Genomic DNA, 22,269 nt, shown 5'->3' with positions numbered 1-22,269 from the left:
ATAAACAAAGCTAGATTCAGCAGGCCTGGATCTAGTCTATGCTACAGCAAACAAGGTGTACCAATTTCAGTAAGATACAGTTCAAATATTCAGGCACTATAAACCTTTAACCAGAAATTCCCAGCTCAGAAGGGCAGAGTCCAGCGTCTTCTCCCACAAGAGTGCAGACCACAAACCTTCTTAATGTAAAATAACTGGCCTGAAGCCCAAGTGCTTAAACCAGAACTAATACACTTTAAGAATAACAGACACTGGGCTCTCAATCAGCAGTTCCCAACTTAGAAGGATGAAAGCTACCTGCTTATGTAAGCCTGGTAGCAAATTCCAGATACCTCACAGAGTGCCTATCAGATAAGGTGTCAGACCTCCAAATTCAGAGAACTGTTGCTGAACTACTTAATCACTAGTTTCCATAGGAGATCACTGTTTATGTTGTTTCTAAGTGCACACTAACAGTCATTTATTTCTTTTAGGGATTTCCCTTTTTCATGTTTATACATTTGTTGAGTTGACATGTTTGGGTATATGAAGTGTGCAGTGGGGATACCCCATGGAAAAAAAACACCATTTTATCTGTTTGACCTAATAGGTTAACATTTGTAGCTTGGGTCATTCAGAAAGATCTTTAAGAGTCATAGTGGAAGCCCTGGTATAATGTAGGCCCATAATCACTAACCATGTACAACTACATGTGATTTATACTTGCCACATTAAATGAATCCATATTTGTCAATCTTCACACTTGTTCCCATTACACTGAAATTCTTATTTCATTCTGTTCTGTTATTTTTCATAGATGAGATGTGTATTATGGAGTGTCTAAATTATATGCATAAGCTCAGTGACAGACTGAAGGACAAGCAAATAAAATAAGCGTGAAATGCCCAACACTGTTTACTTTTATTGTCTGAGTTCTTTTAACTGTATCTTGCATATTTATTTATATAACGCAGGGTGCAATATTTATCTAGATATTAAAACTATAATTAATATGTCAACTGAAATATATTTGGAATTTGTTGAAACATTATAAGTTTGAATGTCTTAGTAAGAGTAGATATGGAAGGTCTCTAATCCTGTGCATTTTGACTTCTCAGGTCCAGAAGGTTGCAACCTGTTCATCTACCACCTACCCCAGGAGTTTGGGGATGCTGAACTGATGCAGATGTTCCTGCCTTTCGGTAATGTCATCTCCTCGAAAGTGTTTGTGGATCGGGCGACAAACCAAAGTAAATGCTTTGGTGGGTAAAGATAACAATTAGATTCATCAGGAGACAGAGGGTTCTCTAAAATTTTTGCTTTACCTCATACTTTTTTACCAATTATAAACATTTCCCTGATGCTTCCCTGCTGGAACTACATCTCCCATAAGGATGATGTACATCTATGATTCCAGCACTATGTTAAAGCCCTGAATTGGCATCAACCTGTGGTGACATTAACAAAATGAAATTAGACTCAAAAGAAAAATTACAATTTTTTCTTGGTTTTGATGTTGTTTGTCACTTCCTGCGTCCCTCTTCAGAAATTATACATGAGGGATCACCTGCTCATACCTGAAGCAGAAATTGTGCTGAATCTGTATATTGTCTGAATTACCCAAAATAGTCATCAGGATAGAACATATTTTATTAAAGATAATATATTCTAATTGGATAAATCATTAAATATCAAACAGAAGTTGTATTCCCACCAGAGTTAGTATAAGAATAAGAAAGTTATGAACTATGTAGTACAGGAGATGCTTTAATTAGAGGTAGAGGGAATTGAATAAAATGAAAATGTGGGTGCATATGTTGTTGTCATGGACTACATTATCTTAGTGTAAAACATTCTATTCAATGACAGTTACATAGCTTAAAGCAAACATAATGACAATTCTAAAATGTACCAAGGAGGAAAATAGAAAGTTCTCTCCTTATGACTAAGTAATCAGAACATTGTTCTAATGGGATAATGATTGTATACACATGTGCATGCGCACACACACACACACACACACACACACACACACACACACACACACACACACACACACACACACACACACACACTCACACGCACACACACGCACACACACACACACACACACACACACACACACACACACACACACACACACACACACACACACACACACACACACACAAAGTGATTACAATGGCAGACTGAATCATGGGTGAGGATGGAGCAGAATAAGGACTCAAAGGCATTGACGTGAGTTTGTTAATAGATGATTTAATCATGTGGTGGAAGAAGCACTGTCATTATAATTACTGGTATCACTGGAGAGATACGAATGACATGAGAGTTAATAAACTGGAATGGTGTTCTGTAACTGGACGGTATCTCATTCTTAGGGTGACTTTTGTATGAGTCAAAGTGGTTTTCTTTACAAAGCTGTTAGCCTAACCATTTAGAAGCTCAGCTCATTTTGCCAATAAGATGAAGTTTTTGTAAAGTCTTTTGTAATCACTGTAACTCTGTCTACATATCTATACATACACACACGTGCACACACACACACACACACACACACACACACACACACACACACACACACACACACACACACACACACACACACACATAGATAGGTTCATAGATGTTTACTAGGCTAATGACCACAAGGGCATTTTTAAGCCTAGCCATGTATCCAAAATCTCTGACAAGTTCAGGTACCATTCATAAGTGTAAACAGGGGCGTGGGAGATGAAACAGTTAGTTTAGAGAGGAACTCTGCTTCACATGGATGGGGAGCCTGCTCTCTCTATGTATTTGTGTATATATATATATATATATATAGATATATATATATATATATATATATATATATATATATATTTATATGTGCATAGGTTCTGTAATAATATGCAATACTAGTAAGTACAGCTATTAGAACTCCTTAGGGCATTATATGTTCATATCATTACAGTTAACCTGTGAGCACAATAACTTTGTTACTCATGTGTCTGTTTATGTATTTACTTATTTATTCAATGTGGTAATCATGCCAGCCTATGCTAAGTCATTAAATATTGTATTATATGGTTCAGTATTATAGACATGTATGGACTAATACATTACTAATAATAATTATAATTATAATAATATAATATAATATAATAATAATATAATATATTATTATATAATATAATATTATTATAATAATAATAATTATAATTACTAATTACATTACTGCTAATGCTGTAGGTATATCTAGGTATAACCGTACTATACTGCCCTGTAGCTGCCTGTACTATTTCAAAACATACCAAAAGAATCTCAACATATCTGTAACTCTGTTCATCTCTCACTATGATAATATGTCCTGCATCATATATATGTTTATTTGGGATTTTTTTTTCTTTTTTTGTGAATTTGTTATGGCTCTATGGAATGTGAGAAACTGTAGCTCTCCTGATCCCTTCTCTTCATCATATCACAGTTACATGACAAAGCAACAAACAATGACCAGAGTGAAATGTGTAGGCAATGAGGGTGAGTCACATCTTTAGGAGCACACCTCTCAACTGTCCATATTTTTGCAGAATGTCCAGCTTTTTGCCTCATTTTTTTTTTTATTTATTCCTCATCAAATTTGTGATTTTCTGGCAAATCATTGAAGACTAAAGCCACTAAATAATGACAGACATTTGAGTTTCTGACTTCATATCCTTCAAACAATGCATGCTAATACAAAACAAGTTATTCTGTCAACATTACAAGATAGACATTTAAAAAAATGTCCCTATTTTGGGCCTTTGACCCATGTTATTTTTGGATTTGTCCAGAATTCTTGTACTAACAGACTGAGAGGTATGTTTAGGAGGGAATGAGGTAGATATACTTAAAGATGTGCTTATGCTTGACAGCTGACAGTTACTTTCTAAAAGATGCTAGCACCCATGTATTTAAACCCTTCAGCCGCACTGACTAGCTGGTATGGACTACTGAAGATAGGCTGCATGGCCAGCACACAAGTATGTAAACCCTTCAGCCGCACTCACTAGTTGGTGTGGACTACTGAAGACAGGCTACTTGAAACGAGTTAAACATCAAGTATTGCTATTTACAGACAATAGCTTGGAGGTTCTGCCCCTCTGTACTGTATAAACAGCTCATCCTGTATGTGGAACTTGATACTGCAGGTAGTTTGGCTACCCACAATGCTCTGCCAGCAGTACCAAGTATCTGCCAGTGAAGTTGTTGCTACATTGAATCATAAACCATTGACTTCAGTGGGTGACTAATTTGCTTCAGGCTATACATTGACAGCCTTCACCACTGTACAGCTATGAAGTGTTTCAGTGTTGCATGTCTGATTCCCTATCAGGGCTTCTCCAGTCTGGAGGATATGCTGATATGCTTGGTTTTACCCTCGTGCATATGGTAACTTCTTGTTACAACATGTTACTCAGTGCCCAAATTATTTTGGAATCCATCCCAAACAGTTCTTAGAAAAGATTGCATGTAGTCAGCTTTTTTCCTCTGATTAATAGCTCTTTAATTATTTTACTTTCTTTGGGATAATTGATATTAAACAGAAGATTATCTAGATTAAAATATTTTATACAGCTACATTTTATTTTGATCAGAAGGTATGACAACACTATATTCGCTTTTTTTCATGAAAAATGACAAAAGAAACATCATAATTTTAGAAGATTATATTTCAGATGGACAATGCAGTTGAAATCCTAATAAATTTACAGTTTTGTTCAAATACCAAAAATATGTACACTCCTTTCAAGCTAATAAAATACAGGAAGGTAAAAAGTGGGGGATAGGGGGGTGGGGTGTGTTAGGGGTGTGTGTGTGTGTCACAAACACAAAGGAGGTGGGTTTGAATCTCACAGAGGAAATTGGCTAGGCTAAAAAAAAAAAAAGTAAAGGGCAGTTAGCCTAGTACTAATCTATGAATCTATGAATCTATGAATCTATAAATAGTTTCAAGCAAGTAAAAGAAAATGAGAGAGATCTCAGTTGTGGGCAGCTGTGCTTGTGTATTACACAAAAGCTATTCTATGAATATAATTATTATAAATGACAAAAAAGCATCTACAAAAATCTCACAACAATTAAAAATGCTTCTTCTAAGTGCAATGCTTTGCACATTATACTGGTATACATTCTATTCTAAATATTTTACAAATAAAAAAAAATATGTCTCCATAGTTTTATCCTGGTTATCAACATTAACTTTTTAATGAGTTTATCATGCCAAATCCCAGTACAGTCTGCCTTTCAATGTAAGGGACAGTGGGACATTTCTGATGCGGCCTGGACTGAAAGAAAATGTTTTGTATATGTACGCCTTTAAAGATGTATGTCTGATCACACAGACAGGCAATATAGCAATCTTTTCCGGTGAAAAAACTGTGCACAATGTATTACTGTTTAACTAAGTTCTGATTAGAAAGAGTCAGAAAAAGGTTCATGTGGATCGGTATGCTCTAAGCTGGCTAATAAATAGAAATAAAAAATAAATGACCTGTTCCACAACTGTGAAGAACATAAAAACGAAATGACATAGATTCAAAGAACTTGGATTAGCAGAGAGCAGAGCGTCCTCCATCCTATCCTCTCTAATCTGAAGTGACTTTTCCACCTTGACCCTTGAGAGAACATCATTGTCATTATCATCATCAGCATCATCATCCTGCTGTCCTACCGGGAACAGAGTCTGCCCAATTCACTACCTTGCAATGGCAAGGTGTAGGGCTTCCTATAACATGATATGCTAATGTTTTTCATTATCTACGCCTAGTTGTAAACTTGCCTGAGGACTCAGTCAGCTTGTCCAGTCTAGCCAACATGCACCTACTGTTGCACTCCACAACTCTACTTATGCAGATTTAGCATAAAGGGGGAACTCCCTGACCAAAAGACCATACAGCAGAGGGACTCCACCAGTAAAACAGACTATTGAAGACAGGGATATTGGCCAGAACATCCATCCTACCTGCATTCTACTTGTCCATGACAGGATAGAGGTGTGAGAGACTGAGTCTTCAAGTTGGATTACATTATCTTTAACCACACAGACAGTGCAAGCTTTGTCCACCGGAAATAATGAATGGCTTGCACTACCTCCATCTACACATATGAGTGGTCCTTTGTTTCCCACCCTTTCAGCTCTGAGATACCACAGTGCAGCTCCAGATGTACTTAAAATTAAATACTATAGGCAGTATCTGCTAGGAAGCCAGATTGCCACTCTCTGCATCTAGTTACAAATACAGGTGAAACTGCTTCTTTACCAAAATTGCATATTTAAGTTAAAGCAGAAAAATTATAATGCTGCCTAATCCAAACATTTGAAAAAAAAGTGGGTATCTGATGAAAATAATTCCTCATCTTCCTGGAAATATTTGTGCCTACTGTTCTTTCTGCACTAACTGTTTTAAAAAAATATTTTGAAACCTCCATTTTTATCAAACACAGATTGGGGAAATAGGAATATATAGCCCATGCAGAAGAATAACTTAAAAATGATGAAAAGAAAAAATACTTAAAATTCTTGACTTTTCCTATCCTGATTGTTGTGTGTGTGTGTGTGTGTGTGTGTGTGTGTGTGTGTGTGTGTGTGTGTGTGTGTGTGTGTGTGTGTGTGTGTGTGTGTGAGGTCTGTGGCTATTTGAATCCAGCCACTATTCATTTGCACTCTTTTTTCTATTTTTTTGGGCTGAATTACAAAAGTTTGTGGGTGTAGCATAACACACAACACCAAGCAATCACCCCACACCAAAGGCTCAGCCAGTCCGAAGTCAACGTATGTTAATAGGGAAGGGTGGGGCCCCATACCTCATGCCAAAAGAGGAATTGGACTTGCAATGCCAAACATTTTGAAGTTCTACAGTGGCAAAGGCCAGTAACATATGACCCTGAAGAACTAGAGTATCCCACTGAAGTCAATGAACTTTTTAGGTAAAGCAACAGCTCCATCTGTAAAAGGGACTTGCTGATAAGGCAGTGCATAGTAGGAAGCCAGACTGCTTGCAGTAGCAAATTCGAGGTACAGGTGCAGCTATGTTACTACTGGAGTAGAGCTTTAGTGTGGGCTAGCCAAGGACCATATGCATGCACATGTGGTTAGATGGTGCATGTGTCATTGATTTTCAGTGGGGGCAATTCATGCAGACAAATATGTTAAAAATAAAAGACAGTCCCTGTTCCTGGTAGGCTTGCGCCCCACATTCCCCTTCCAGTCTATTTACTGGGAGAATACATGAATGAAACCCTGCCACTCTTACCTATCATGCATAAATTCTCCTGTGAAGCCTACAGGTGGTGCTCTGTGCCGGACAGCTTCATGGCAATGTGGCTCCACCTGTATCCTAACTCTGGTACTGCAGGCAGGCTTCCTGAATGCACTTCCAGAGCTTCCAATATATACGAAGCAGTGGCACCAAACTCCTTCTGCAACTTTTGAGGTGCTCAACAAGTCTTCAGGTAGAATTATGCTGTGCAAGGCATGAGTGATGAGGTCCATTACCACAGAATGTTACAGACTCTCAATACCTGCTTTTTTGCATAGAAGAACTCATATACAGTCAGTACCTTAGCACTGTGAGGAGTCCTGGAATGGCATCATGGCCCAGGGTATGGTACAACTTCAGGCTTTGGGTGTCAAGGCAGGATTGTGGAGGTTCACTGCCACAGTACCCTGAACATTTTGGGATCTGGCCCTCTATCACCCTTATAAACTTCTGCCAAATGTCCCATGCTGGTGAGAATGCATTTTTGGCTGATAAGCAATTTCAAAATGTTAGAGAACAGACTCAAAACATGTGTGAGCCATGGTGTTTTATCCATACTGCCCCTTTGCAGGCCTTGGTATAAAATCCATTTTCATAAGAAATTCTTGTAATTTTTCAACAGAGTAATCTCCTTGTCCGAAATAGATATATTGTGAACAGTGCCCATCTCACTTCTCCTTCAGGCCTGAAAGTATCCAGGAAGCAGCTGTAGAGGGATACATCTTGTAGATTTGCAACCCTGAAAGACTTCATTTTTCCAATAATAGTCATTTTGTTATGAACAGAGACAGGTCTCATTTTTCTTTCAGAATATGCATTTTGTCATCTTTTGCTTGAACTGTGTTATTAAAAATACTAGAAAACATGAACCATAAACCTTGTCTCCATTAAAATCAGTTGAAAAAATGTCACAGATGAACACTTACGCTGCATTTAAATTAATTTGTACTCATTCTCATAAATATATTGTGAATGCTATATACATCAGTAAACTTTAAAGGTTTTAGTTCAGGAAGTGTCTGGTCAAATATGTGATACTTCTTGTATAGACAAATCATTTGCACATGACAACTTACTCTCTTCTCTCATATCACTGTGCATTTCAATGTGATCTTCTGCAAAACCATTTCATAATTCTGTAAATTTTATACATTCAGTTTATGATCTGTCGCTGCTCTGTGAAGCAATGCAGAAAAGGATATAGTGATTTGTACATTCTTAGAGCCACTTTTATTGCCCTGAGTTGCTAGCCATTAATTGCATGAAAGGTTGGCATTTTTTTTAAGTTTACTGAGGCTTCATATGATTTTAAGTACTCATTTTAGAAAGAGTTGAACAAACTGCATAGCTTAATGATATTGGGAAAGATTTTTTTTCTGCAAATTGAGAAATACATTTCAGTCTACTGATCGCATTCTCTGGAAGACAATCGCAAAGAATATAAAACAGTTCAGAAAACGATTTGTTTCACAAAACTTCCTAGCATATTATTATTGAAAAAAATCTGTTTTCATTAATGTAGTATTCTGGCTTTTTAACATACATGTAATTGTCTATTGTATGTTATTGTCAAGGAAGGTATAAGCAAGCAAGCAAGCAATTACGGCTGGCTGGGTGAGTACTACAGGTGACATTGGGCCTCCACATCCTTTAAAAGTCCATTATTTCTCAGCAGGGCCCACCCTGGACATTATTGCTCTTAGAAAATGGACTGTCTGTGAAATTGTTTTGCATTTATTTTATTATTAGCATATATATATATATATATATATATATCTGTATATATATATATATATATATATATATATATATATATATATATATATATCTGTATATATTAGTTCTTCCACCTAAAGGTTCAAGTTTCCTGTAATTATTAGATGACATATTTTACATAAAATGTCTGCACATACATACACATTCATACACATAGTTGCGTGTGTGTGTGTGTGTGTGTGTGTGTGTGTGCGTGTGTGTGTATATATATATATATATATATATATATATATATATATATAAATCAAAGGGTAAACTGGTCATGCAGACCAACCATTTGATAAAAACACCAAGAACAGTGCAATATTTCAACTTCCTGCATAGGGGCCCATGGGATATATGCAAAAAGACAGTCTGAGACAGACTCTTGAATATAAAAAGAAACTCAGATTTACACACACACACATATGCAGATATAAACATATACACATAGAAACATGCACACACTCACATACGCACACCCATGCGCGCGCACACACACACACACACACACACACACACACACACACACACACACACACACACACACACACACACACACACACACACACACACACACACACACACACCCATACACATGCACACATTTGTGCATGCACAGAATTGTGCCCAGTTATTAGAAATATTGTCTTGAGATAAGATGTCTTATTCTCATCAAAGATGTTATTTAAAGAATCCTGTCTGGGTTTGTGATTTTTTTATCATTCCTTGATCTTTATTGGCAAAAAGAGGAGGTGTGACTGTGAGTGATAGTGAGCAGAAGCTACTGTACGCATGTGAGATGCAAAGAAATTCCAGCTTTTGTGTGACTTTCACAACTTGTACGGTCAAAGCAACAACTTTACTGTTCTTAATTTAATATTTAGTTGTATATTGTTTGTGTGATATTTTCTCATAGATGATTTAAATTCTCTTTGAATTCTGCGGGATTTTGATTAGTCTTTTCTTTTAGAATTCTTTATTCGTTTTCAGCTGAATATGGATTCCTTAAACTTAATGAGTTATTAAAGCACAATTATCATGTACAGTTAACTAAATGCTATGTATATTTAAAGGTAACCGCTGATAATACTGGTGATCTGTGTTCCTCGAGTAAAAAGTCAGATAATTTGCTTACAGTTATTTGTAGTGACTCTAGACTTACTGTTAATGATTGCACTTGTACAATTGGCAAAACCTGGAGAACTGTTGTTATATAGATTATCTTCTCCATGTAAACACTTTTATATTAATCTATGCTAACTATTTCTGTGTATAAGATATAGTCATTAGTATTTTTGACAACTTTTTCTTTGTACCAACTTGTTTATATCATATTTTTTGTATTGTCTGTTTTTTCATATTATTGGAGCTTTTCTCCCCAGGATTCCACTGGAAATGGGCTTCTGCCCAGTCAGACTATCCTGGTAAACAAATGTCAAATAAATATTAATGACAAGACAGATGAAATAAATGTTAGGCAAACAGGAAATAGAACACATTTAGGCAAGGATGTGACTATTGTATGTAAAGATCAGTCAACCCCTATGAAACAAGACAATGCCCCTGACAACTTTTGAATTATGCATACAAGCATTCAGCAAACTGAGGACTCAGATTGTTTAGAAGAAAATAAAAAAAGAAAAGAAGACATTCACAACAAATAACAAGGGAAAAAAAAGAAAACGATAAGTGTTTGTAAAGCAAAGATAATACATACTAAAAATGACCCTGCTTTCTTATGTCACACACAAATTACAGGGAATGATGCCATTTTTCTATCAGAAAACCTTCAGTCTACAGAAAAAGAAGTCATTTTTTTAGGGTTATCAAAAATTAGTAGAAAATTGCCACACTACTTGTGTAGACATTTCTATAAAAATGAGACGTGTACTAACTGGTTGTGTGAGAGAACAGCTGATGAATGGAATAGCCTACGAAAGTATATTAAAGCAAGCTCTTGTTTAGATATTTTTAAGAATAGCTTTGACACTTATTATGAGAACAACCACTTTGGTAAATTGGCAGGGCAGAAGGGCATTAATACCTGTGCTTTGTATGAATGAAAGTATATATGTATTCATATCGAATGACTGAAAGAATGCACAGGGCGTTGCAGCTCCCACCTCCCACAAACCTGTACTCACACACACACACACACACACACACACACACACACACACACACACACACACACACACACACACACACACACACACACACACACATGAACACCCTTCTAACTGTTGCTGCAGTAAACAGCATGAGCATGCATGTATGTATTTTTTAATGTATGTATGTATGCTTTTATGTATGCTCTTTTTATGAGCCAAATATAGCAAGGAAAAAGTACAACTGCAACAATTAATTTTTTTATTAACTTTTTAATTTGAAGCAGCATTTAGTGAACGTAAACAAAATGGTGGCAGGACGTGTGTGTTTTTCTATTCATAGTTTCATACTAAGCTAACTGCCCTTGCGAGCCATTTTAAGCCTAACCAATTATCCCTTGTGAGACTCAAACGCTGCACTTTGTATTTGCAAGGCAAACACCTTAACCATTAGGCCACCCTCCCAGTTGCTGTTCTGTTCATAGTTTAGTATTTGGCTAACTGCCCCTGCGAGCCATTTTTTTTAAAGTCCAGCCAGTAATCCCTTGTGAGACTCAAACTCTGCATTTTGTGTTTATAAGGTAAACACCTTAGCCATTAAGCCACCCTCCCAACCAGCAGGTGGGATATTTGAGTTTTTGAGACACAGCATAAGTAAGATGGCTAACAGAGCTTGCTTGTTCATGCTTCGCCAGTTTTGAATGATCATATTAACCTAAAATACCTCTTAAAATATAGACCTTTGAAATAAAAAGGTCAATTTATTTTTCTCTTTTTTGCTTCTTTATCTGCTATTTTGCTATCCCAACAGTTGGTTGCTTTTTATTTATTTTATCATTTATTTTACATGTGTTTGCCAGGAGTGTCCACTGGGCCAAAATCAGCCCATTTTCAGTGGAGGCCTGGGGAGAAAAGCTCCAAGTAAACATAAGAACAATGTACTTTTATATTCTGTTTTATTTGTGAAAGCTGTGGAGGATTGGACATCTTTTGGTTATCTCAGATTATAAGACTGCTAGTCTGTGTTATTTAAGAAGCTGTTTGTATTGCATTCTTGCATTCTGAAAAAGATTTTGGATAATTAAAAATGGAAATGATCAACTAAATTATTTAGTGGGTCTGTTATTTTTAAGACTTTGTTGGATTTTTGTTTAGTGTCTCATTGCTGCAGGTCTAACTTTTTGCAGTTATAACTGTAGCTATGGCTGTTTCTGTTTTTCCAGGATCCTTCTAATAGTCATGGCATAAGGTTGCAACTATTTGCCTCCCAGGGCATCACACTGCCATAAATATTCTCCATTTTTAGCCAAACCAGTTATGTATTTGTACAGGAATGATGATATTTTTCATGCATCTACTGTTATGTCAAGTGCACTCAAACAACTGTACTTTTCTCTCCAGAAAGGACATTGCTAAGGGATCTGGCAGTTAACACAAACCTCTTGGAGCAGATTCAGGCAATACTCTGTAAGATGGAAATATAACTTTTTTAGTCATCTGGAGAAAGACAAAAATATTCTGGTCATTACTTTTCCTTGTTTCAGAAAGAAGGGAAGGATTTCAGCAAACATCCCCACTATATCAAATTATATAAAATGACAGTGCAGGGGCCCATTATTCAGCAGGATGGTCGTGTTGTGTCACATGATATGGTGGATGCCATCTCTCAAATTGGCAATTATGGTAGACAACAACAAGAGCTAGGGTATCACTTTCACTGCAAAGTGTTTTCCTACTTTTTCAGTGTTCTGTGCTGAGAATGTCAAGTTGTTAGCCATTGCAGCAGTTACCCTAACTTGTTATACTGCCTTACTCAATGATTGGGTTTTGACTGCCCAGTTACTGGGTATCTTAGTAGCTGTGCTTGATTGGGCCCTTTCATTGTTGCAGGCCTGGGATGTCTTATTAAACTAGCAGTAGTTTTCTGGCCCATGCTCAAAAGACTACAATCAGAATGGAATACTTACATTCACATTAATGTTTGTTGTGTATAGTAATACAAAGCAGTAATGGAATTATTTATAATGCAAAAGAAACAAGTAGAGTGGTAGGAGAAAGCTGGTAAAGAGCTGATGAAAATCACGTTATAATCACTGCAACCAAATCGTTTATTAGGTAAGTGCTTTTTTTGTGAGTTAATATGGTTTACAGTACGTTAGTATTGTTTGTACATTAATTATAGTTATTATTATCATTTTTTATTTAAATGAATCTTGTATTTTAATTTATTAAGTAATTGACTGATTTTTATAGATTAAATCATTAATCAATTGAGTAATAGGACTATATAAATGCATTGTTAGAGGTTGTTCTTGGTCTGAAGAAGGTGGAATATTTTTACCACCGAAAGCGCTTACCTAATAAACAATTTGGTTGCAGTGATTATTACGTGATTTTTATCAGCTCTTTACCAGCTTTCTCCTACCACTCCACTTGTTTCTTTTGTATTTTAAGTGGTTTTTGTTTTTTTTTTCTGTTTATTTTGTTTGTAGTTATGGCAAGTGGGAGTGGATATGGTCAAAGTGGGTCGCAACCACTTTTCACACAATCATCTGACAATACTGATGCTGCTATGGTGGATAGTCAAGATTCCGGTGAGGCGAACGCCGTTGGTAACTTGACTGTTTTAGTTAACATGCTCCTTGGGAAAGTAGAAGCGCTTTCCCAAAAATTTGATGATGGCACAAGAACGGATAGGTATTTTAATACTTTAGGTCTGGCAGGCTTCCCAGGTCAATTACATGCAACTTCTCACTCCCATGAAGTACAGCTTCGTTTACCTTCAGGAAACATTAGAGAAGGTGCACAGGAAGGAAACATTGTTCCTAGGCAGGATACAAATGCAGCAGGGGAGCGTTCCACTGCTAACAGTGTAAATGGAGTGACTAATGCTGATAACAGTATTTCTAGCATGGCGGGTTTCTTGGAACATAAAGATTTTTTTGCTAACTCAGTGAACGACCAGAGTGGACTTAATGAACATCATAATGTGAGTAGCTTAACAGTTTTGCTTAGTTCTTTTGATCAAAAACTATTCAAATGTTGCAAACTTCAGCTTGAGGTTGCTTATTTAACTGAATGCTTAGATAAGAAAATCATCCCTAAAAGGCTAAGACAGTGGCGATACCCTGCGGGATTAATTGCTGATTCTACCTTCCATTTGGAACTTTTGGCATTATTTGACAGGCAAGCTGCTGATTTTATTAAAGCTCTGGTTAATTTTTATAATACTGAAATTGCTAGCATTAAAACAGAGCTTGAAATTTTGGAACACTCTATTTGTAGGGACCATAATTTTGGACAGTATAAATACGATTACTGCAGGATTTATTCTAGTATTGACGCTACTATCAACAAACTGTTAGCAACAAAAAAGAAAAAAATTGATAGAGATGTACTAGCATACGCTCAAAACAAGGCATACCCTGCCCCCCCCCTCCAGTTATACACATGGGGGCATTCCAAGATAACATGGGTTTTAGGACTGAGAATGTCTCTATCAATAACAATAATAATGACACCAATGAGGTTATTAATTCTAATTCCAATCTAGATGCACCTTTGCGTAGAAGTGAAAGAATTAGAAACAACCAACCACAAACTAATAACCAATGGGTGGATGATGGCAATGGTCCTAATCCATCAAATAACAATCAGGTTTTTCAAGTGGGCAGGGAATTGAACCACAACTATTTAAACAATTGGCCGAACCAAAGACAGCAGGGGAATTGGAGGAACAATTGGAGGAACAAGAGGAGGAGATAATAGCAACTGTATCGAATGAACCAAACATTTTACTTAGTACATATGGTGACTTTAAAATTTTCAACTATACTGCTTTAATGGTAGATCAAAATATGGTTGATTTTTTTGCTAAGGGACTTTCTTTTGTTCCACATCAACGAATGAATATTGTTAAAATGATTGTTGACCTCAAAATGTATGTACGCAAATTGAATTTGGCTGTTCTTATGGGAACTAATTCTACACTTGTGAATTCTTTAAGAGTTTCTAGTGTTTTTAATCCCCCCCCTTGTGCCCACATTAACGTTGTTTGAAAAAATGTGTGAAATAGATTTAAAAAGGCTATTAGATCAATGTGCCCATGTAAAAACACTGCACACTAATGTCACCATTGAGGAGAAGCAATGTATTGAATTGATAAATGATTGTGGCATTAGAGTGATGAAACCAGACAAGGGAGGGGGTTTAGTATTTATGAATCAGTCCACTTACATTAGTAAGATGCGTGAACATATGGATTCTGAAGTATATACTCCTGCTAGTTTAAATCAAGTTCATACCACATATCGTTGTATTAGAAGCTCCCTCGATGACCTATTTCTGGAAGGGTCCATTGATATAGATACCTTTCAGTACCTTTCGATGTCAGCACCTAGAATTCCCAGTATTTTTGGGGCTCCTAAATTACATAAAGACATTAGGGACCCCCCTTTTAGACCAATTGTTGATGGTAGGGGTTCGATTACTTTTGCGTGTGCAAAATTGGTGGAGAGCATACTTAAACCTCTCATTTATCAGGAAACACAAATATGTCGTGACTCATGGAGCTTCTTGGAAAACATTAATAACTTGGAATATAAGGACAATAACATCTTTGTTACTATTGATGTGAAAGATTTGTATACGGTAATTCCTCATCAAATAGGTATTGAATGGGTGAGATAATTTATGTTGTTCAAGAAAGTTGATCACAACAAAATATGTTTGATCAAAACCCTTTTAGATCTAATTTCGTCTAACAATTACATCATGTCTGACAAAAACATTTTTTTGCAGAACAAGGGGGTGGCCATGGGGTCCCCCTGTGGCGCTAGTTTCACCAATAGTGTCATGGCATATTGGGAACACAAGTATTTGTTTACTGACAGTGAGTTCCAAGAAAATGTATTATGGTATACCAGATACCAGGATGACATGTGCCTGGTATGGCAGGGTGATATCAACTTAATTGAAGGATTCATACAGCATATCACAAACAAAACAGACTTTCTTGAATTTACTTACGAAGTAGGGGTTGATAGTATAACATACTTAGATGTGGAACTGATTAATGATAAGTATAATAGGCAGTATAAAGCTTCTATTTATAGGAAACCCACCTACTCCAATGCATTCTTATATTACACTAGTGAACACCCTCACCATCCGAAGAAAGCATTTGTTAAAGGTCAGATGTTGAGGGCCGCAAGGATGGTTACTGAAGACATAGATTTTGACTTGGAATGTGAAAAGCTAAAGTCTATGTTCTTGAGTAGGGGGTATCCTTTTAAATTACTTCTTGAGATAATAACAGAAGTAAGAAACAAGAGATCAATTGGTGTGTTTAAACCCATTTTGTCCAGTAGGGCTCGGGCGGATGATATTGTTATTAACATTAGCCAGATTACATGACAGAACGATACAGTTGTTGAGGAAGATAAACCACTATATCTCAGTTTCTTGTCCACTTTCTCATCTAACACTATAAGGGTCAAGGAGATTTTCATTAAAAACTGGGCAGTTATTTTGGAAGAACCATCTATCTGTACTAAGCTAGGTATCAGACCTCACTTTACTTTTAGAAGAGGTCTGAATCTTAAGAATATGTTGGAGAAGTACAAGAAAAGGAATCAAGGACAATACCAACAGACACATAAAGGTATGCATAAATGTGGGCATTGCACACAATGTAAGTACATTCAGATGACCACTATTGTTAACATTAATCATAAGGAGTACATAATTAATGGTTCCTTCAATTGTGAGTTTAAAGCAGTTGTGTACGTAGAATGCTGTCACTTTTGTCCCTGATTTTACATAGGGAAGACCGAGCGGAAATTAAGACAGAGAATATACGAGCACTATTATGCAGTTAGTAAAGGGGATGTCAACAATGCTCTTGCAAGACATATTTTGCAATTTCCAACTCATGAGTTTTTATTTTTAGTTGTACATCAGACACCTTTAGATCCGAGAGGGGGGCCTTGGCAACTTTTATTAGAACAGAATGAGTTGTATTGGCAAATTAAAACTGCTGCATACATTTTTCCCGGTTTGAATGATTATGTTTCCATTAAAAGTGTCTTAAAACTGAAAGCATTAAATAGATAAGCTAACAATATCATATATAAGTATACCAATATAGTATATATATATGGTGTTTTAATTAAGGTATGCAGAATTAACCAGTTTTAATTCATATATTAACCTTTATCTTTATAGTTTTACAATAGCGTTCAGTATAGTTGTTTTTGACTAGCATGTATTTACTACACATATTTTAAACATATGTTATATAAATAGTTATGTTACAGCTTTTATATTTATATTTATATATAAAATATATATATAGGTTGTTGCATTTTCTTTAGTATGTTATTTTTCTTGTGCCATCTTGGAAAATGTTATTATATGTAATATATATCACTGTAAATCTTTTTCTAAGTGTTTTTAGTAGCATTTATTATGTAATTTATTAGATACTTTTTAAAAAAGTTTTGTGAGTTAATATAGTTTACAGTACGTTAGTATTGTTTGTACATTAATTATAGTTATTATCATTTTTTATTTAAATGAATCTTGTATTTTAATTTATTAAGTAATTGACTGATTTTTATAGATTAAATCATTAATCAATTGAGTAATAGGACTATATAAATGCATTGTTAGAGGTTGTTCTTGGTCTGAAGAAGGTGGAATATTTTTACCACCGAAAGCGCTTACCTAATAAACGATTTGGTTGCAGTGATTATAATGTGATTTTCATCAGCTCTTTACCAGCTTTCTCCTACCACTTCACTTATTTCTTTTGTATTTTAAGTGTTTTTTTTTTTTTTTTTTCTGTTTATTTTGTTTGTAGTAATGGAATTATTGCCATTGTATGCTGAGTGACATTATAGAGAAGATTCCAGGATCACACAATAATTATAGGTTCATAGGTGTGTACTAGGCTAATGGCCTTGGAGCCTTTACACACCTAGACCACAGGTTACCCTGACATCGTGCCACCCAACCTTAGTTCCCAGTGCCTCTGTTGAGTAGAGCCACTGGAGTGATCCCCCGGGGTGAATTTTCTATTTCCCATCCCCTCATCAAGATTTCTCTTGAAGAGGGCCAGTGAGGTGTTCTGTTTGACATGTATGGGAAGTCAATTCCATAGCATGGGCAGTTTCTGGGTTATGAACCTGTCCCTCCAGCACGTTCTGTTGATTGTGGTAATGAGATTGAGGTCTCTGGAGCATGTATTGCGGAGGGATTGGGATTTCTTTAGATGTAGCATTTCTAACAGAGCTGGGTCAGACATGGCTTTGTAAGTCAAGCAGATATCGTCTCTTAAGTAGGCGATATGAGACAGAGAATAGTTGGAGTTGTTTGAGTCTGTCCATATAGGACAAGTGTTTAAGGCCTAGGATCCTCTTTGTGAGGTATTTTTGTGGCCTCTCCAGTTGTTGCAGGTGTCTAGTGAGGTACATACTAAATGGGACATTGTACTTTATGTCTAGCCTAATGAGGGAAAGTAGAGGGAGACAGTGACCTCTTTCTTCCTGGATGCAAAACCCTTAGTAATGAGATGTGCCACATAGAAGGACTTTCTGACCACAGTGGCAATGAAGTGGTCAAAAGAGAGGTTGCTGTCAACCTGTGTTCCCAGATCTCTTATAACGCCTTCTGTGTTTACTGGACTACCATCGATGTGGTAATTCATGGGAACTGGGTTTTTCCCAAAAGGGATGATGGCACATTTTTTGGCATTGAGCTTAAGGCCATGGTTCTGACACCAGTTGGTCTCAGTGAGGCCTTTCTGTAGGATGTCAACATCATTTGGAGAGTTAATAATGGCTCCAAACTTGCAATCATTTGTGAACTTTGGTAGCCAGAGTCCCTTCATGTTGGCCTGGACTTCTGAGAAGTAGATACCAAACTGTAGAGGATCCAGGACCGATCCCTGTGGGACTCCACTCATGACTGGTTGGCAGTCTGACTTGGAGTCATCTACTTTCACACTGTGGGTTCTATCTTTGAGCCAGTTTGCAACCCACCTAGTGGTATAGAAGTTGATGCCTAACTTAGTGAGTTTTTCTATGATTCCTGAGTGAGGAATGGTATCAAAGACCTTGGTCAGATCAAGGTAGGCTGTATAAACCACTTTGCCTTCATCCACAGCTCTGGTGACTGACTCAAAGAAGTCGACCAAGTTGAGCAGGCATGATCTACCCTTCACAAAACCAAACTGTGTGGGATGCAGAGTTTGGAGATTCCCTAGCAACATAGCCAGTGGCATTTATTCCTTCTGCTATTTGGATTTTCATATCCTTTTACTTATCCCTAGTCTCTTTTTTATATCTTGTTATGCAGAACAGTAGGATTCATAAAGGTGCAGAGAATAGCACATTGCTGATTACTTGAGGACTGTTTTCATGTCCCATAGAGTGATGTATATGTTCATGCATTCATCTCTTGAGTGTTTTTGCAGATGTACATTGAACTATACAGTTGGCTTTGTCTGATAGTTACTGTGTTTGCATTATTGCTTATGGCTGATGAATGGAAATTAGAGTGGTACTACATCCTACATCTTTATGAATTTTTCACAATACTTAACAATAATCCTGCCTACATAGCATTAACTTCTACCGTCTTGTATAATTTATATATTGTGTATGAAGAGATGCGATTAAACTCTGATATTCTGCCAGTACAGATCAACAGATTTTAGCAGCAGAATACAAGATTTGTTTCTGCCCTTTGTCCGTATCAACATTGTGTCCCTAACTTCCTGTTATAGACTTTGAGAGTTACCAGAGTAACAGGTTGTGTGTTTGCCTGCATTTTCTGAAGGACATGAAGTCTGAAACTTGAATGTATGTCATTATTTTATGAATTCAATCCTCGGTACTTTGTCCGAAAACCACAGAATTTATAAGGAAATGACCAGACATAAGAGGCAAAAACCTGGATATTCTGTGAAAATCTGGACAGTAGAGAGGTATGGAAGGTGAGTGCAATCATAAGGGACTGTGTTACACTGTCTTTCTGGCAAAGCTTGTTAAGTGCTTTTTGTCTTTGAAAACTGAAAAACAATTTAACGTTTTTTTCCTGTAACTAGCAGTTCATGAAGCAGAAAAAAGCTCCATGCATCATAAAGAATTAGGATTGAATCTCTGACCTAACCTACTGTTATGTGTTCTCAACATGGAGGCCAAGACATTCACTTCAAGAGCAAAGCTCGAGAGGTGAATGTTGGCATTTTTGTTTCAAGCACATAGTAAGTCGGTTAGGACTGGTGCCTCCCATAATCCTCTTTGTTTGTTATTCTCTTAAATAACCTTACTTAATCCACTGCAATTTAGTTTCCTTTCCTATAATTCCTTTGTGTTTCATTCTCCGTGATGACAAGGGCATTTTATACTAGCTATGTGGACTTTCTCTTTAAATCAACCATCAACTAGGTAATGTGTCTATAATATGGTAGTGTAATTTCTGTCTTGTTCTTTGATAAACTTTCATATTTCAACCTCTGTAACTGTAACTGGATTATCTTAAACTAATACATGTATCTCATTTTTATCTTTTTCTATTCTCAGACTCTTGCCTGCATAGCAGATCTTGCATTACTACTGATGCATTCATTCTTGCTAATCTCATCAAGATACATTTATTTCAGAATGAGCTTCCAAACTACAGAGAAATCACAGATTTCTCTTCCGGACAATCTCTCTGCCATCTCCTCTCATCACTGCTTCAAAACCCAGCTCAAAACTTACCTCAGTACCCGCTGGCTCTGCCCCTGCACAAACCCTGACTAATATTCCATTAGCTTCTAGTGCTTCCATTTTTTTCTGCTTACTAATTTTATTCTATAACTTACTTTTCTGCTCAATTTGTATTCCATTAGTATGTATTTAAGTTCAAATTGTTGCATCTGTAGGAACTCGCTAAAGCAAATGCTTATGAACTAAAGTTGTAATTCTGTTTATCAGTGGTATGTATTTGGAGCTTTTCTCCCCGGGCCTCAACTGAAAATGGACTCAAATCCAGTTGGACCAGCTCAGTCAACAAATGTAAAATAAAATAAAAAATTTCAGAGATGGTTTCACTTCCTTATCCGCCCAAAAGCAAAGCATCCTTTTAGGTGTTTCCATAACAACCCTATTTTTCTTTGCTTTTATTATGTAGTCAACTACTTTATGATTCTAAGAAAGAGCTGCTTACTGATCCTAATGATTCTGCATTATCCATTGCCTTCCGTTCCTACCCAGAATTCTTTCTGGCCTTTGAAACCTTTTATGTGCTACCAACTAAACAGATAATCATACATAATCATACATATTTCCTTCACCTGTCACAATATTTCCTCAGAAATTCACATCCTTCCTACCTATATTAAAGCAATAACTGATGATGTGGTGTGGTATACTGAAGATTTACCCATGGTTGGTGTGGTTTAATCATGAGGGTGAAGCCCGAGTGATTAAACAAAGGCAACCATGGGTAAATCTTCAGTATAGCACAACCACAGAGCCGGTTATTGCTATTATACAATGACATTATTTAAGAAATTAAATACTTACTTTTCTTAAATAACGTCTTTGTATAATGGCGGATTACTGTACTTCTGCCTGTTGTGGTATACTGCTTCTTCATTTTGATGTACTGCGCATGAGTATGGGACTTGCGTTCCCATGCATACCCAGTACATCAATGCTTTGAAACGGTAGCAATGGAGAAAAGAAAGTCTCCATTGCTCTGTTTTCTCTTTTTTTTTTTTTATTGTAAAAAAAAAAAAAAGGTTTGGGGGCACATTATACCAATGGAAAAAAGTCCGGGCGACTGGACCTTTTTCCGTTGGTATATTGTGGGATTTACAATGGGCACACAGGTTGGGCAGGGCCAGTCAGCGTGCACATTTTCCGATAGTAATAGGGAGTCATTATATAATAACCTTTATAACACATTTAAAAAAAATCTCCTCTCCATATACTTCTTCCTGAAAAATAATAGGGACTTATATCCTGATTCAACTATCTTTCAAAAAATGTTTTGCATAGATAGTTTTTAATTATTCTAAGCCTCTTTAAGAGGCAACTAATACTGTACGTGTAAGCACCACCACGTTGTTAACTTCTTTACAGCTACTC

The 22,269-nt window shown here is 36.5% G+C and overlaps 1 protein-coding gene across 16 annotated transcripts in view; it reads left to right on the top strand.

The window, feature by feature from the left end:
- The window catches only part of LOC122807764 (CUGBP Elav-like family member 4), a 2,333,978-nt gene that overhangs the window by 2,012,594 nt on the left and 299,115 nt on the right, over positions 1-22,269 (top strand). For 12 of the 16 annotated variants that reach the window (XM_044078787.1, XM_044078838.1, XM_044078827.1 and 9 more), the window contains exon 9: positions 1,098-1,241. In XM_044078787.1, coding sequence (XP_043934722.1) covers positions 1,098-1,241 — 144 coding nt within the window. The remainder of the gene's footprint in view (positions 1-1,097; positions 1,242-22,269) is intronic. The other 4 variants (XM_044078856.1, XM_044078847.1, XM_044078911.1 and 1 more) reach the window with 1 other exon arrangement.

The sequence above is a fragment of the Protopterus annectens genome, chromosome 1.part1 (genome assembly GCF_019279795.1).
Source record: "Protopterus annectens isolate FY-2018-M chromosome 1.part1, PAN1.0, whole genome shotgun sequence".
Lineage (NCBI taxonomy): Eukaryota > Metazoa > Chordata > Ceratodontiformes > Protopteridae > Protopterus > Protopterus annectens.
Note: the sequence above shows the minus strand (reverse complement) of the source record. Positions and strands in the feature narration are given on the sequence as shown.